This window comes from Oncorhynchus mykiss, chromosome 9 (assembly GCF_057628025.1).
Source record: "Oncorhynchus mykiss isolate SJ-2025 chromosome 9, ASM5762802v1, whole genome shotgun sequence".
In the NCBI taxonomy this organism is placed as follows: domain Eukaryota; kingdom Metazoa; phylum Chordata; class Actinopteri; order Salmoniformes; family Salmonidae; genus Oncorhynchus; species Oncorhynchus mykiss.
In genome coordinates this window covers 55,915,727-55,933,040 of record NC_143030.1, presented here as the reverse complement: position 1 = coordinate 55,933,040, position 17,314 = coordinate 55,915,727, and the positions used below count along the sequence as shown (strand labels likewise).

The following is a 17,314-nucleotide window of genomic DNA, read 5'->3' as shown; positions in this document are numbered from 1 at the left end:
CTGGATGAGCTGCACTACCTCAGCCACTTGTGTGGGTTGTAGACTCCGTCTCATGCTACCACTAGAGTGAAAGCACCGCCAACATTCAAAAGTGACAAAAGCATCAGCCAGGAAGCATAGGAACTGAGAAGTGGTCTGTGGTCCCCACCTGCAGATCCACTCCTTTATTGGGGGTATCTTGGTAATTGCCTATAATTTCCACCTGTTTTCTATTCCATTTGCACAACAGCATGTGAAATTTATTGTCAATCAGTGTTGCTTCCTAAGTGGACCGTTTGATTTCACAGAAGTGTGATTGACTTGGAGTTACATTGTGTTGTTTAAGTGTTCCCTTTATTTTTTTGAGCAGTATATTTCTGTTCAAAATGTTGTATATTTCTGTTCACATTTCCATATATGCATATCCTTGCTTCAGGGCCTGAGCTACAGGCAGTTAGACTTGGGTATGTCATTTTAGGCGAAAATTGAAAAAAAGGGGCTAATCTTAAGAGAGAACTCTTGGCTTCGCCTCGTGGCTATGACCACATCACAGCCATGATAAAAAATTCATAACACATGGCCTCATGTATTATTGCTTAATTTGACTAATGTTTGATGGATCTGACAGTGATTTCTCCGTAAGATGTACCGTATAATAGTGAGTGTGCTGGCATGTGGGAATACATGCAAGTGTGTTTATTGTACTGTTGCAACCTCTGCTGGCCACAGAACACACACACAACCAGTCCTATCCGAGAAGCAGAGCAGCATAGCACAAACAGATCCTTGACGAGGCTATGCTTGGACATTCCAAGCTAACAATTACTTTTCTCAAACTAGAACAGCTTACCTAAAACCACCCAAATTCTTCCTCATGATAGTATCACCAATAAACCAATCATTAACCTATACCATGGTTGATAGCTTTATGTTTTTGCTTCCCCCACAGATCTCCCACCTCGGATGCTGACTAAGGATTACCAGCGATATTCAGTAGTGCAAGGGAGAGACATCATCATGGACTGCAAAGTATTCAGCTCCCCTCCATCCACTGTTTCCTGGTGAGTTGAGCCACCAGCCTATTTCTCCTCCACTGCTGTTGTTGGTGAACACCTGTAGTGACTGGTATGGAAAGCACTGCAAAAGGTTATCTTCAATAATAATGTATTTGCCATTACATTTTGACAATCACTTTTTGGTGTGCTGTTCATTTGATTCACTATGAACAAGGAATCAGCACGCATCCAGTTTTGAAGTCAAATTTGTGAGTGAGCGATTTGTTTTTTATTATTGTTTTTTATTGTTTATTATTTGGGTGGTGAACAATGCCCGAATCATCCTTAATTCTTTCTCTCCTGCTGTTTATATATCATACATCACCCTATTCTTCATTTGTCCTCCATCTGGGCAGTTCTGTGACACGTTTCCTCTGTTCATCTCCTTATATTCTGATTATCTCTTTCACTAACATCACCCCTAATCCTTCTCTTTTGGTGTGTTTAGGTAGGGAACACTCTCTTAGACCCATTGACATTGACCCATTCAAATGTCATATAGGACTCATGAGTTCCACTTGTTTCATTCGCCAACACCTTAACAAAATGAGGAAGAGTGCAAACCAACCCTACTGGAAGTTCCACACACAATTCCATTTGCAATTTTAACATGACATGTTAAATGACTAGATAAAATGTTTTCCAAATGTGTAATGAATTTAGGAACTAAAATTTCACTTCAAACAGGCTTTTCAGGTGTCTTTGAAAGCAAAGATGGGTGGAATGCATTTACAGCGCTTTAGAATTCAATTTGTGTTGCAATAAAATGTTTTTGTGTAATTATTGTATATCCAACACAGTTTTAACATGTACATGTCCGGTAGGAAAACAACAAATAGCAACTCTGAAATGCTTGTCTTCTAGGAACAAGGATGACACTACGGAATCTGTTGAGGGGGAACGATTCTCAGTTTTTAAGAATGGATCGCTGCAGATCAACCAGGCAGGGAAAGAAGACAGTGGGGAATATGTATGTTTCGCCACAAATTCGGAGGGAAAATCAGCCATCACAGCCTTGTTGGACGTCAAAGGTATTTCTGCACCTTAGACAGGATTGAATGGCTTATCATTAGCTTTTTTCATTTGCACTCTGAAGGAAATTGGGTTTAGGACAAATAATAAGGATGTTGGCTTTCAACCATATTGCTTTTATTCATCTAGTCCTTTCAGATAAGTGGTGACAGGAAAGGTAGCAGGGAAAATATGGCATTCATTATCATCCAGACATAGTTCAGTTCAGCCTGTGTAAAATGTCTGTAACTCTCTCTCACCGGACTTACATAGCTAGCATGAGACTTCAAATATGGCCCGCAAGACTTTCAAATGTAACTGAACATCAGAAGAGTTTAAGATCTTGTTTTATTCACCCGGTAAATGTATTTGTATGTTTCAGATCCCACCCAAATCGTGGAGCCGCCGCAGGACCTGCACATATTAAGTGGAACCACAGCCCAGCTTACATGCCAAGCAGAGTATGATATATCTCTTAGGAACGAGTTTCAAATAGTCTGGAGCAAGGATGGGGAAGAGATACCCCCATTCACAGAACAGTCCAGGTAAGATACCCTAATGGGATTGTTACCCCATTTTGTATTCATCACTATACTATTACAAGAGTGTAGCAAGTTGGCTCACCTCACAAAGATTACGGAAATATTCATAGAAACCACCTATTAAGATTGACAGCTTTACCAAAGATACAAGTGAATGTATTATGAGTCTTTCTTTATAAATGTGCTTTTATTATTAGATATTTTCTGGATGATGGAATGCTACAAATTATCAATGTAAACCAAAGCGACAAGGGAACATACACATGTACCGCCAGAACCAATCTAGACCAGGACACCGCCTCTGCACTTGTTACTGTACTGGGTAAGCAGCATCACCCTCTGTTTCAGTAAAGCCATTGTACTACGTCTGTAGTGCTGAAGTGCACAATTCAAGCCCCGGAGGTCCTCAGTCTAGACGGTTTTGATTTATCTTTGGTACCTACGGTGCTTAATAGGGATCTTACTGATTGGCTGAAGAGTGCACCAAGAGTTTACCAAACGGAAGAAAATAGACTGAAAGAGGGAAGGACTACCTGGACAAAAATGTATAATTTTAGTTTTCCTTTGCAAAACATTTTTTTTTTTCATTGCATGCCCCAATGAACATGTCCCAGGTGTCACAGGTCCCTAGTTACTATATAAGGTGGACAAAGACTAAATGTAGCAGGAATGCGGTCCTCAAATGACTGAAACTGTGCACCCCACCATCATAATGTGATTACAATGTTGCTGTTATGTTGTTTCAGATGTCCCTGATGCGCCAGAAGATGTGGAGCTGTCTGAACAAAAGAGCTGGAGTGTCCGGTTGGCCTGGGTACCCGGTGACGACCACAACAGCTCTACCACTGGTAGGCCTGGCTACCACAGTCAGCTGTCTTCACCCTCAACCTTTTGCTATAGGAAGGAGGGATGTCCTCAAATGTACACCGTACCTGTGGGACTAGAAAGAGAAGATCAAATGTGGTCCCAGTTTCAGCATACTACAAACATATACTGAACAAAAATATAAATGCAACATGCAACAATTTCAAAGATTTTACTGAGTTCCAGTTCATATAAGGAAATCAGTCAATTTAAATGAATAAATTAGGCCCTAATCTATGGATTTCACATGCAGATATGAATCTGTTGGTCACAGATAACTTAAAAAAAAAGTTTGGTCGACACCAGTCAGTATCTGGTGTGACCACCATTTGCCTCATGCAGCGCGGCACATCTCTTTCACATAGAGTTGATCAGGCTGTTGATTGTGACCTAGGGAATTTTGTCCCACTCCTCTTCAATAGCTGTGCGAAGTTGCTGGATATTGGCGGGAACTGGAACACGCTGTTGTGCACATCGATCCAGAGCATCCCAAACGTGCTCAGTGGGTGACGTATCTGAGTATGCAGGCCATGGAAAAACTGGGAAATGTTCCGCTTCTAGGAATTGTGTACAGATTCTTGCAACACATGGGTCTGTGGATTATCATGCAGGAGCATGAGGTGATGGCGATGGATGAATGGCACAACAATGGGCCTCAGGATCTCATCACGGTATCTCTGTGCATTCAAATTACCATCGATAAAATGCAGTTGTGTTCGTTGTCCGTAGCTTGTGCCTGCCCATTCCATAACCCCACCGTAACCATGGGGTACTCTCTTCACAGCGTTGGTATCAGCAAATCGATTGCCAACACGACATCATACATGTGGTCGACGGTTGTGAGGCCGGTTGGATGTACTGCCAAATTCTCTAAAATGACATTGGAGGCGGCTTATGGTAGAGATATTAGCATTCAATTCTCTGACAACAGCTCTGGTGGATATTCCTGCAGTTAGCATGCCAATTGCAGGCTCCCTCACGTTTAACATCTGTGGCATTGTGTTGTGTGACAAAACTGCACATTTTCGAGTGGCCTTTTATTGTCCCCAGCACAAGGTGCACCTGTCTAATAAGTATGCTGTTTAATCAGCTTCTTGATATACCATACCGGTCAGGTGGATTAATTATATTGGCAAACGAGAAATGCTCACTAACAGTGATGTAAACTAATTTTGTGCAAAACATTTGAGAGTAATTCACCTTTTGTGTGTAGGTAAAATGTCTGGGATCTTTTATGTCAGTTAATGAAACATGGGACCAACACTTTATATGTTTTGTTTATATTTTTGTTCAGTGTACTAAAAACATTGATTGTCATGTAACACTTGGGGGTGTTCTTCCTCAATATACAGTATTATAACCCCTTTCCTGAAACTGTAAAAAGAGATTTCTATAATGTGAAATATATGCACAGACAAGGTACACTATTGTGAAGTTGAAACGTCTAGGAGCAACAACGGCTCAGCCGTGAAGTGGTAGGCCACACAAGCTCACAGAACGGGACCGCCGAGTGCTGACACGCGTAGCATGTAAAAATCGCCTGTCCTCAGTTGCAACGCTCAATACCAAGTTCCAGACTGCCTCTGGAAGCAACATCAGTACAATAACTTTTCGCTGAGAGCTTCATGAAATGGGTTTCCATGGCCGAGCAGCTGCACACAAGTGTAAGATCAACATGTGCAATACCAAGCGTTAGCTGGAGTGGTGTAAAACCGCCATTTTACTCTGCAACAGTGGAAATGCGTTCTCTAGAGTGATGAATCACGCGTTCACCATCTGGCAGTCTGACGGACGAATCTGGGTTTGGCGGTTGCCATGAGAACCCTACCTGCCCGAATCCATAGTGCCACCTGTAAAGTTTGATGTTGGAGGAATAATGGTCTGTGGCTGTTTTTCATTGTTTAGTCTCCCTAGTTCCAGTGAAGGGAAATCTTAACGCTAAAGCATACAATGACATTCTAGACGATTCTGTGCTTCCAGATTTGTGGCAACAGTTTGGGGAAGTACATTTCCTGTTTCAGCATGACAATGCCCCCGTGCACAAAGCGAGGTCCATACAGAAATGGTTTGTCGAGATCTGTGATGAAGAACTTGACTGGCCTGCACAGAGCCCTGATCTCAACCCCATCGAACACCTTTGGGATGAATTGGAATGCCGACTGCGAGCCAGGCCTAATCGCCCAACACCAGTGCCCGACCTCATTAATGCTCTTGTGGCTGAATGGAAGCAAGTCCCCGCAGCAATGTTCCAACATCTACTGTGGTGGACAGCCTTCCCAGAAGAGTCGAGGCTGTTATAGCAGCAAAAGGGGAACCAACTCCATATTAATACCCATGATTTTGGAATGATATGTTCGACGAACATACTTTTGGTCACGTAGTGTATTTCAATATTTTCTAATGTAGACATACAATGTAGTACTTTTTCAGTAAACAGTATATTTATTTCTGAATGGCTAATTTATGATTTTGTATACTGTACGAGCACAGAGTTCATAGTGGAGTACGAGGAGAGTCAGTGGGATCCTGGGACCTGGCGAGAACTCCAGCGAGTCCCTGGCAACCAGGTCACAGCTTTGTTGACATTACACGGCCACCTGAACTACCAGTTTAGAGTGTATGCAGTTAATGGCATTGGGAAAGGGCCCCCAAGCAACCCCACAGACCGATACAAAACCCTTCCTGCAGGTTTGACTTTCTCTGTAACCTGTTATAATCATCTTAGTATACGTTTATAACTGTCTACTTTATATATAGGTTAAGAGGATTTCAAAGTTTTCAATGAACTGGCCATTGTCATGTGAAGAGTTATTTTGGCCATATGCGCCCTAAAGGAATTGTCTTAACACAGAGCAAACTATATAATAATGCATATGTCCTCACAGCTCCTGATAAAAACCCAGAAAACATCAAAATTCAGGGTCATCTGCCCCATCAAATGGATATCAGTTGGGAGGTGAGAGAGACTCATAACTGCGTCTATAGCTACCCTTAAAGGCAGCAATTGTATGCTGTATGTCTTAGATACAGGTAGAGTATGTTGTAGATACCTTATGTGTTTAATGACGTACTTTCTGTTGTGTTGTCCTCTGTCACAGCCACTATTGCCTGTGGAGCACAATGGTCCAGGCCTGGAGTACAAGTTGAGCTACAGAAAACTGGGAGTAGAAGATATCTGGAAAGAGCATCTTGTCAAGAGACACGCCTTTGTCATCAAGAACACCCCCACATTCGTCCCCTACGAGATCAAGATCCAGAGTCGCAACAGTCACGGCTGGGGCCCAGAACCCAAAGTAGTGACAGGGTACTCCGGGGAAGACTGTGAGTAACAGACCACCAGAGTTTTTCCTTTAATCCCGTGAACTTCATACATATGGCCTCTTTTTGGCAATTATCAGTCCCTCGTCCCAAAGTGTGTACGTTCACTTCCCTTATATGCAGTTGAAGTCGGAAATGTACATACACTTAGGTTGGAGTCATTAAAACAAGTTTTTCAACCACTCCACAAATTTCTTGTTAACAAACTATAGTTTTGGCAAGTCAGTTTGGACATCTACTTTGTGCATGACTAAAGTAATTATTCCAACAATTGTTTCACTTACAACTTACTGTATCACAATTCCAGTGGGTCAGAAGTTTACATACACTAAGTTGACTTTGCCTTTTAAACAGCTTGGAAAATTCCATTAAATGATGTCATGGCTTGAGAAGCTTCTGATAGGCTAATTGACATAATTTGAGTCAATTGGAGGTGTACCTGTGGATGCATTTCAAGGCCTACCTTCAACCTCAGTGCCTCTTTGCTTGACATCATGGGAAAATCAAAAGAAAGCAGCCAAGACCTCAGAAAAACAATTGTAGACCTCCACAAGTCTGGTTCATCCTTGGGAGCAATTTCCAAATGCCTGAAGGTACCACGTTCATCTGTACAAACAATAGTATGCAAGAATAAACACCATGGGACCATGCAGCTGTCATACCGCTTAGGAAGGAGACTCGTTCTGTCTCCTAGAGATGAACGTACTTTGGTATGAAAAGTGCAGATCAATCCCAGAACAGCAGCAAAGGACCTTGTGAAGATTCTGTAGGAAACAGGTAGAAAAGTATCTATATCCTAAGTAAAACGAGTCCAATATCGACATAACCTGAAAGGCCGCTCAGCAAGGAAGATGACACTGCTCCAAAACGGCTTAAGGACAACAACGTCAAGGTATTGGAGTAGCCATCACAAATCCCTGGCCTCAATCCTATAGAACATGTGTGGGTAGAACTGAAAAAGCGTGTGTGAGCAAGCAGGCCAACAAACCTGACTCAGTTACACCAGCTCTGTCAGGAGGAATGGGCCAAAATTCACCCAACTTATTGTGGGAAGCTTGTGGAAGGCTACCCAAAATGTTTGACCCAAGTTAAACAATTATAATACACCTATATAAATCAAATAAATAATTTGTTCTACTATTATTCTGACATTTCACATTCTTTAAATAAAGTGGTGATCCTTACTGACCTAAAAAAGGGAATTTTTACTAGAATTAAATGTCAGGAATTGTGAAAAACTGAGTTTAAATGTATTTGGCTAAGGTGTATGTAAACTTCAGACGTCAACTGTATACAGTATAAATTCAAAGTTTCTTCACTGATTTGAAAGGAACTAGTGAATGAGTACGCACTTCAGGAGAAGGAGATATTATTGGGATGTACACTTTTAAGGCTGGATAGGTGTATCATAATGTGCAAGTAGGGGAGATGAGTGTTTTACCAAGCCCACCCAGGGGAGGCATGTTGCTCCTCTATGTGAATGAAAAAAAAATTATACTCTTTTGTTATATATATATATAAAGCAAATAATCATCATTGGTTGTATCATACATTTTCCATTTCCATTGTTTATCTACTGTTATGATGTGCAGATGGTGTTGTAGTGTATCCTAGTACTACTCTGTTAAGTGACCCAACTGCCATTTTTGACAAAGAGACCAATATTATTAATTTATGTGAACATTGCATCTCCCCCATTTTCTTGTCTTCAGTTGTCTTTTGGCATTGTTTTCGGGATAATGTATCAGGTTAAGTGTCTGTCATTTTTTTCCTGGATATCACCCCAGTCCTATGTAGGTGTACTTCAAGTAGTCCCCTCACATAAGAAATTGGAACCGTTGCAGAGAGTTTGCAAGTCAAATTCTCACCTTTGTCTGAGCAAATTGTGAGATTTGACACATAATGACACAAAGGATAATGGATCTTAGTTTTGTTTTTCACACCCTCCGTACTATAACCCCCCTCCCCGCCCTCTACATAGACTGTACTAATACGTACCCTCCATAGTTTCATACAGAAGTGGAAATGATTTTGTTTTATATAGTTTGTTTGTTCCTTCTTGATGTTGTATTTCTTTGTAAATATGTGCTACCTACCCTTTGTCTAGTATGTGTGTGCGTGTGCGTGCGCTTGTGTGCCTGCTACTGATTGGTGCATGTCCTCTCCAGTGCCTACAGCTTCCCCACAGGACGTGGCAGTGGAGGTGTTGAACACCACCCTTCTCAGAGTCAGTTGGACAAGGGTTGCCCAGGCAACATTGCGGGGTCATCTGGGAGGCTACAATGTGAGTGTTCAGGGTTGTGTTCATCAGGTACCAAATGGAAGAAAATGGACTGAAATAGGGAGGAACTAGCTGGTCCGCTTTCCATTGTATGGCCTAATGAGCATTTTCCAAGTTTCTCTATCAGGATTTTACTTGAGGTGGGCCCATCTGCCTAGCTCTGTTGCTCTTCTTCACCCAAAGTAGGGCCATTACATCTCACTTAATATAAATACTGGGTCACCTGTACATATCCCTGGGTAGCCTACTCCACAGGCTGTATTCCTATTTGAGAAATGTGGAATAATAAGGCTGAATTTAAGGTTGCCTGTGTGTTTTTCAAGTCAGGGTACTCTGTGTAATCTACCATTTTGTGTACATTATGTGCCCATTTAGCATAGCATGTTTTACATTGAAGTTAGTTAGCAGTTAGCATTAATTATTGGTCGACAAACCGCATTTTACATTAGACAGTTAATGCACGAACCGGTTTGGATTTTTACTTTACGTTTGGTAAATGTTATATAAATGTAATAACTGAGTAATGAAACTCTAAAAAGTATGGCAATCGTCCGTTCTTATCACCAGTAAAAGACTGCTAACAGTTGCGAATGGCTAATTTGCTAGCAGAGCTTCGGGTGTGCACATGTACTTTACACTGCCTTCAGAAAGTATTCACACCCCTTGACTTTTTCCACATTTTGAAAAACTTTGCTTAACAAGTCACACAATAAGTGTACTCTACACATACAATTATCTGCAAGGTCCCTCTGTCGAACAGTGAATTTCAAACACAGATTCAACTACCAAGATCAGGGAGGTTTTCCAATGCCTCGCAAAGAAGGACACCTATTGGAAGATGGGTAAAAATAAAAAAGCAGACATTGAATACCCCTTTGAGCATGGTGAAGTTATTAATTACACTTTGGATAGTGTATCAATACACCCAGTCACTACAAAGATACAGGCGTCATTCCTAACTCAGTTGCCGGAGAGGAAGGGAACCGCTCAGGGATTTCACCATGAAGCCAATGATGACTTTAAAACAGTTACAGGAGAAACATTTGAATGGATCAACAACATTGTAGTTACTCCACAATACTAACCTAAATGACAGAGTGAAAAACAAGGAAAACTTTCCAGAATACAAATATTCTAAAACTTGCATAATGTTTGCAGTAAGGCACAAAAGTAAAACTGTGAAAAATGTGGCAAAGAAATGTACTTTGTCCTGAATACAAAGCGTTATGTTTGGGGCAACTCCAACACAACACATCACTGAGTACCACTATTTATATTTTCAAGTATGGTGGTGGTTGCATAATTGTATGGGTTTGCTTTTCATCGACAAGGACTAGGGAGATTTTTATGATAAAAATAAATGGATTAGAGCTAAGCACATGCAAAATCCTAAAGAAAAACCTTGTTCAGTCTGCTTTCCAATAGACACTGGGAGACAAATTCACCTTTCAGCAGGACAATAACCTAAAAACACAAGGCCAAATATACACTGGAGTTGCTTACCAAGATGACATTGAATGTTCCTGAGTGGCCTAGTTACAGTTTTGACTTAAAAAAAGCTTGAAAATCTCTTGCTATACATGAAAATGGCTGTCTATCTAGCAATGATCAACAACCAACTTGACAGAGCTTGAAGAATGTTAAAAAGAATAATGTGCAAATATTGTACAATTCAGGTGTGCAAAGCTCATTTCTAAAAACATGTTTTCACTTTGTCATTATGGGGTATTGTGTGTAGATGAGGAACAAACAATCAATTTAATACATGCTTAATTCAGGCTGTAACACAACAACATGTTGAATAAGTCAAGGGGTATGAATTCTTTCTGAAGGCACTGTATGCCATGAATAGTGCCTGTGAGAGCGCGGGCACCAATGAGTTAGTGCGGGTGCCGAAAGCATCTTAGAAAATGGCACAATGCACCTTGTGGCGAAAGTATGAACTGCCGTTGAATCCATTGAAAATAAATGGTCATAGAGGACAATCATTATTATGATAAAGGAAAATTGATTTTTTTCACAAAATAGAGGCATACAAAGACAAATAAATGTTTTACAGCGTGGAAATAATAAATAAGTGAAGTAAATGTATGAAAATGCGAAACATTTATTTTTGGGTGAAGTTTAATTGAACAGTATAAGACAATCAGAAGAGAGAAAGCCCCATTTAAAACCACTTAGAATGTATTTGTTGCCTCTCTGGGGATATGCACTACTCATGAAGCATATTTAGAACTTGTATTATTAAAAAACAAAATATTGTCAAATACCCATACCATTAAAAAAAGAAAAATGTGATATGATATTTTGGCCATATCACCCAGCCCTAGTTATCATTAGTCAGCAGCAGTTAATTCTCAATGGCACTTGAGTCATTCTTGAGTTGCAATGGATTTCGGCATGGAATTTAGAAAAAATATCTAATTCATAGATTTTATTTATTTAAATGTATTTGGGTGCGTCTTCCCATTTTTAAATCAATTTATATGGCAACTTAATGACTTCAAATGTTTTATTTTATTGTGATAACCAGTCATTTCCTTTCGTCAAAATAGAGTAACACCAATTACACTTAGTTTAGTAACACCAAATCATTAGCCTGAAATCTAGAACCTGTTTTGCTAACATTCCACTCATTGTACTCCATGTCATGCTAAACATGCTATGGGTAGCATGACAATGTGTGGCAAGGAGTGGAATGAGAACTCAAACAGACTGGTACCCAGGTTACCAAATCATCATTGAAATCCTCAAATGTATGACAAACTATAAGGGTGTGATTAACAAATAATTGTATGTCTTTGTAAGGAGTGGTTTGTATGTCAGTAACACCAATGGCATAAAACTTAGACACATATTTGTAAAAAATAAAAAAGGAATTTTAAGTCTTCTTTGTTTTAATAGAATATATTAAATACTTTTTCATTTTCTAGCATTCAAAATAATAAGTCCCCAGAACATGTCACTACAACTCTACTGGGAAAACAAATTTGCTTGCATTAAATACATTAAACAATAGATAAACAGAACGTGTTTCAGTTTCAAGGACTTGCATTATGTTTGATCATTGATAAACAGTTCAAATTAAACAAAAACATGAATGATGCGTTTAACTCTTTGCCATTTTAAAGATTTTTTCATGGTTGCACAGTTGACCAACCCCCCCTCTCAGGCACTGATTCTTCTGGCGTCCTTTTCGTTCTTCTTCAGATAGCTTTACAGTTCAAAGTGGATGGCCCATGATAATGTCCCAATTTCAATGTCTCATCTTTACCACTCATTATGTCTTGTCCATTCGTCAACCAGTATACCAGCATCATAAGAAAAGGTTAGAACAGATCTACCTCTATGCTCACTCCATGTGGACTCTCCTCTCACACTCCTGAGAGAAGCATGAAAGAAAAGCAGTTGATAGCTTAGATCTGATACTGTACATCGATTTCTGGCTTGGTTCCTTTCTCTCGGTAGAAGTGGTTCGGAAGGCCTTCTTCAACGCCTTTGTCACTCTTCTTCAGCCAGTTAGAGGGGGTTTTGAGGTACACACACTATTGTTTCCAATTATCTCTTCCATGCATTAAGATACCGTCTGATGTCACTTTTCATGATCACCTCGAAAGAACAGATCAGAACAACAGTTTAGTTCAGTTCATTAACTACATGATAAATGATTACTTTTACCAATTATTAATACACATATCTAAACATATTTCAAAGAGAATATCAACACATTCTATTGAAACTATTCTTTCAAATTGGCTTATACTCCCCATCTCACTGTCAACTCCATCGTAGAGCCAAGGATCAAGAAGTTAGACCTATACCCCTCCGGAATAGAACCAAACAAACACAACAATACAATACACTCAACAATACAATACACTCCTTCACATATCACTCAAGGTGTATAAACTTCAATTCAAAACCTCAAACTGAATCCTCCCCCATGTTTTACACATATATCTCCATGAGAGTAATGTAAAAAAACAAAACTACTAATGGAAAAAAAAAAAATTCAAATAACCTTTTCAAATTATAATCACCAAACTGAAAACCCCCCACAAATAAAAATTATTTAACCCCTATGGTCATAGGAAAATAGACTTAAAGCAGCATACCCTTAGTTAAAGGCAATGCCCTCTCCTTCTTCACAGTGGTCTAAATTACACATATGGCTAAGAACTATAAACTCAAACATATTCATCAATTACACAAATTATCTTGAAAGCAGTATTACAAATTACCATAAATTCCTTATCCAAATGGCCTCCCAATGCGGGTGATCAAGCCACAACGGAAGGTCATTATAGAGGTCATAGGTCATACAAAACCCTTCAAATAAGTGTTTTTTACTATATTAGACAAATTGCAAACAATAGTCAAATAGTTCCTACATGTTGTATCCCGGGTTCCCAGAACATTCCTTTATCAAAAGAATTAAAGTGTTTAATTAAAAACTCATTAAAATTCCATGTGCGTGCATGCCCCTTTAAGATACCTTTGCACTAAAACAAATGGAAAACTCTACCACATCCAAAGGAAATGTGAAATAAATCTAACATAGTATTTTAAAATCACCAACAACTAGTCATAACAAATGTTTTAGATAACTTCCATCCGTCCCGGAAGAAAGAATCCTACTCAAACACATCAGATAATACAATGTTTAATTAAGTAAAATCAACACCTAAAATCAACAATAAACAGTAAACAAATAAACAAACCACTTTAATCAGCAATCTAATCATTTCAACCTGTTGATATAAATTTAGTAAAAACTATCCTGATTTTTAACAAATCTAAAATCTTTCAAAAGTTAGCGCTGTCTCACCACCATAAAAATCAAAACAATTTTCCACTCATATCCACAAAGTTTTCATTCCCCAAAGGTCAATACTGTTCAGCACATACTTTAATGATCTTCCTTCTGTCTGTACAGGGTCTGAAGTTCAAATGTATGCAGATGATATAGTGATAAATTCATGCAAATAACAAACTACACAAGAACTCACTACTATAATGGTTCAGATGACAAACTTGCTCAGAGACTCATGTTTACATATCTCAATAAAATAAAACACAATCAGCATGTTTCTCAAAAAACAACAACTGATGCCCCTGAGACAGATGTCTATGTATCAGGGGAAAAGCACAAATAACCAAATTTAACCTAGCTAATTTCCCAAAACATATTAAATTGTTTTGACTATAGAGGTAACAAAACTAGAATTAAAATCTGTGATACTCCCCCACTTAACATACTAACTTACTAGTTTGACCCAAGCTTGCTTTTCAACATTAATACACTTTCAGTCTTCTTGTAACGGTTTTCTAGGTGTGAAGGAGAGTCGGACCAAAATGCGGCGTGTCTATTGCAATCCATGTTTAATGAAGTAACACACTAAACACAAACACTACCAAAACAATAAACTTAACGAAAACCGAAACAGCCTATACTTGTGTAACCTAACAAAGAACAATGACATCAGGACACTAAGGACAATCACCCACGACAAACTCAAAGAATATGGCTGCCTAAATATGGTTCCCAATCAGAGACAACGATAAACACCTGCCTCTGATTGAGAACCACTTCAGACAGCCATAGACTTAGCTAGAACACCCCACTAGCTACAATCCCCATACACACACACCACCTACAAAAACCCATGCCACACCCTGGCCTGACCAAATAAATAAAGATAAACACAAAATACTTCGACCAGGGTGTGACACTTCTGCCAATAGGCTCCAAACTACTCAACCTGCAATCAACTTTAATGACCTGACATTGTTCCACATAATGGAAACAGATTATAATGTTAGACTACATGACCTTTCCTGCTCAAATTCACTGGTGTTACCTAAACAATCAAACCAAGAATCAATAACCATCAGAATACATTATCACAATGTTTCCTTACTCACACCTACATCACTTTCAGCTCAACAAATCCTATTTATTTTTCCCCAGTGGGCAAAAATATATAACCCCTCTCATTTCAACGTTTTTCCTTACCTCTATCGTAAGCTTTAAAACCAAACTTTATAACTTCCTCTTCTCTTTGCTCTTCACACTTATGAAATGTCCAAGACTTTAAAAATAACAATCTATAAGAATGAAAAACATTTCGGTGGGCACCTCTCTATTGCCATTATCTCTCCGCTATTATTTAGAATTTCTTTAATTTAGGCAACTGTCTCCTCTATTGATACAGTAATTTAAATACGACTCAATTCTCAATACATTATCCAGCAGATAATTTAGTGAACAGACATAGTCTTGCATCAAAATTTGCTTCGTTATTATTTTTAGTTTAATTAATTAGTCTATCAATTTAACCTAAACAATCTATTAAAAAGTTCAATTTATCCCTTCTATCAATTTGAACCAAACAAGCTATTAAAACGTTCAGTTTATATCTTATACAAACACTAGCGACCATAACTTTCCAGGCAAAACATACAAATTGTTTAATTACAATCAAAAACTCGGGACTCCAGCTTGGAAGCTATGCTCACCACCATACCACCAACCCAACGCTATGTAAATGACTAAGATTCTCTGCAAATAAACCCACTTTACAAGTAAAATCATGACACGTCACTATCGGCAATTCCCAGAAAAATAGACCTAGTTTTAAAGGTCCAAGCGTTACTCCGGCTATGATTCTCATATGCCAAATGAATAGATTTGCAATCAAAGAATAAAATTGACATTTATTGACTAGGAAACAGATCTTGCGCCTTTTAATAAAAGTAGATTTATGTTTACTTATGCAACGTATTTCAATTACTTTACTACATCACGCAATGATAATTTGTTTGATGGAAAACCTTAGGCTTTGTACGACATTATAAATTACGTTGAGATTCCCTCGAATTCTCTCTTACTTTATGGAAAACCGTTTATTCAATAAATCCCGCAACTATTATAACATTTTCAGACCTTAAGGGCAGTTTTATTTCAAATGTTGTACTCAGACGGAGATAATCAATATGCGTTTTATAGTTACATCGTTAGGGTAAGATAACCAAAAGTTGACACACTCTAATCAGTTTCTAGAGCTCAATTTCCTAGATTTTGTAGACTATTTTAATAGTGCTTAAACCCACATCTTTATCAAATTATCCATTTAAGATACCAACTCAAAACCTACATACGTCTACGAATGGGTGGTTTAAATTGTATCTAATTATATTCTCAGCATTACTTTATCAAATCTCTAGTAATTGATTATACAAACATACAATTTATCATAATTTCAAATAATTCACAGAATCTACATAAAACACAAGAAATCTTAGGTACTCACACAGAACTTTAAGGATCACCCACACAGGATTGGTCAGATGTTCACATAGAACATCAGAAAATACTTGAAAGGTTACTCACACAGAGTCAACCTACCCCGCTCACACAGAACGCTCCGGCAAATATTACCTAGTGATCCCATAACAAAATACTCACAGAGTAACCCAGGGCATACCTGGCTAGCACATTTAAAATAATTGGAATTCACCACCTCTGAGGGTCACTTAGACAATAACACAGACACACAGAATTAGGTCCTTCTTCCAATAGGGCTTCACCAAGTACCATGTTTCACACAGAACACACAGTTACCCTGGCCCCTCACTCCCACAGACCGCACCAATCCCCACTGTGATCAATTCAGTGTCAGGACAGCTCTTGGTCACTCGCAACCGGACAGTGGCAGAGTATCTTTGAGTCCACAAACTCTCAGATTACTCTCCTCTGACTCGGCCCTTCTTACGCCTCTGAGGTGCGCTCCTTACAAAGGAATTCACACTTAGAGTACACGTAACAGAGGCATATTTAAAAAACTTGACTTCAAGTGTGTGGTTCGCTCACCTCACCTCTCAACTCAGTTCGAGATGTGGTATCCACTCGGCTCGCTTCCTCTCAGATCAAAGGTGGGTCCATCTGCTTCGTTTCCAAAGTGTGGTTTACCTAAGATCCCAAGTTTGAGGGATCACTTGTGCATGATTTATTTACCTAGATCGTCAGGAACAGTCACTAAGTGAAGATTCATTATCCTATCCTCGTCGCCAAATGTCGTGGAAATTTCCTGTATTACCAAATCACGAGAGAGCAAACCACACACAAGTCAGAGTTATCATAAAGTCCATCTTTAATTATATGAGCTTCACCATATCCCTGTGACTCTCAGATCAATTCAGTGTCTATAAATTAATTCTCTGAGAGTGCCAACATAATGGCAACTAAGATCCTTTATAGCAAA

General features: G+C 39.0%; 1 protein-coding gene across 4 annotated transcripts in view; it reads left to right on the top strand.

Annotated features, from left to right (window-relative positions):
- LOC110532314 (neural cell adhesion molecule L1-like protein) overlaps positions 1 to 17,314 on the top strand; it is an 89,325-nt gene that overhangs the window by 36,330 nt on the left and 35,681 nt on the right. For all 4 annotated transcript variants that reach the window (XM_021616094.3, XM_090184560.1, XM_036988248.2 and 1 more), the window contains exons 11-19: positions 929 to 1,040; positions 1,899 to 2,065; positions 2,428 to 2,590; positions 2,785 to 2,909; positions 3,334 to 3,435; positions 5,942 to 6,139; positions 6,337 to 6,407; positions 6,550 to 6,772; positions 8,938 to 9,053. In XM_021616094.3, the coding sequence (XP_021471769.1) occupies positions 929 to 1,040; positions 1,899 to 2,065; positions 2,428 to 2,590; positions 2,785 to 2,909; positions 3,334 to 3,435; positions 5,942 to 6,139; positions 6,337 to 6,407; positions 6,550 to 6,772; positions 8,938 to 9,053 (1,277 nt within the window). The remainder of the gene's footprint in view (positions 1 to 928; positions 1,041 to 1,898; positions 2,066 to 2,427; positions 2,591 to 2,784; positions 2,910 to 3,333; positions 3,436 to 5,941; positions 6,140 to 6,336; positions 6,408 to 6,549; positions 6,773 to 8,937; positions 9,054 to 17,314) is intronic.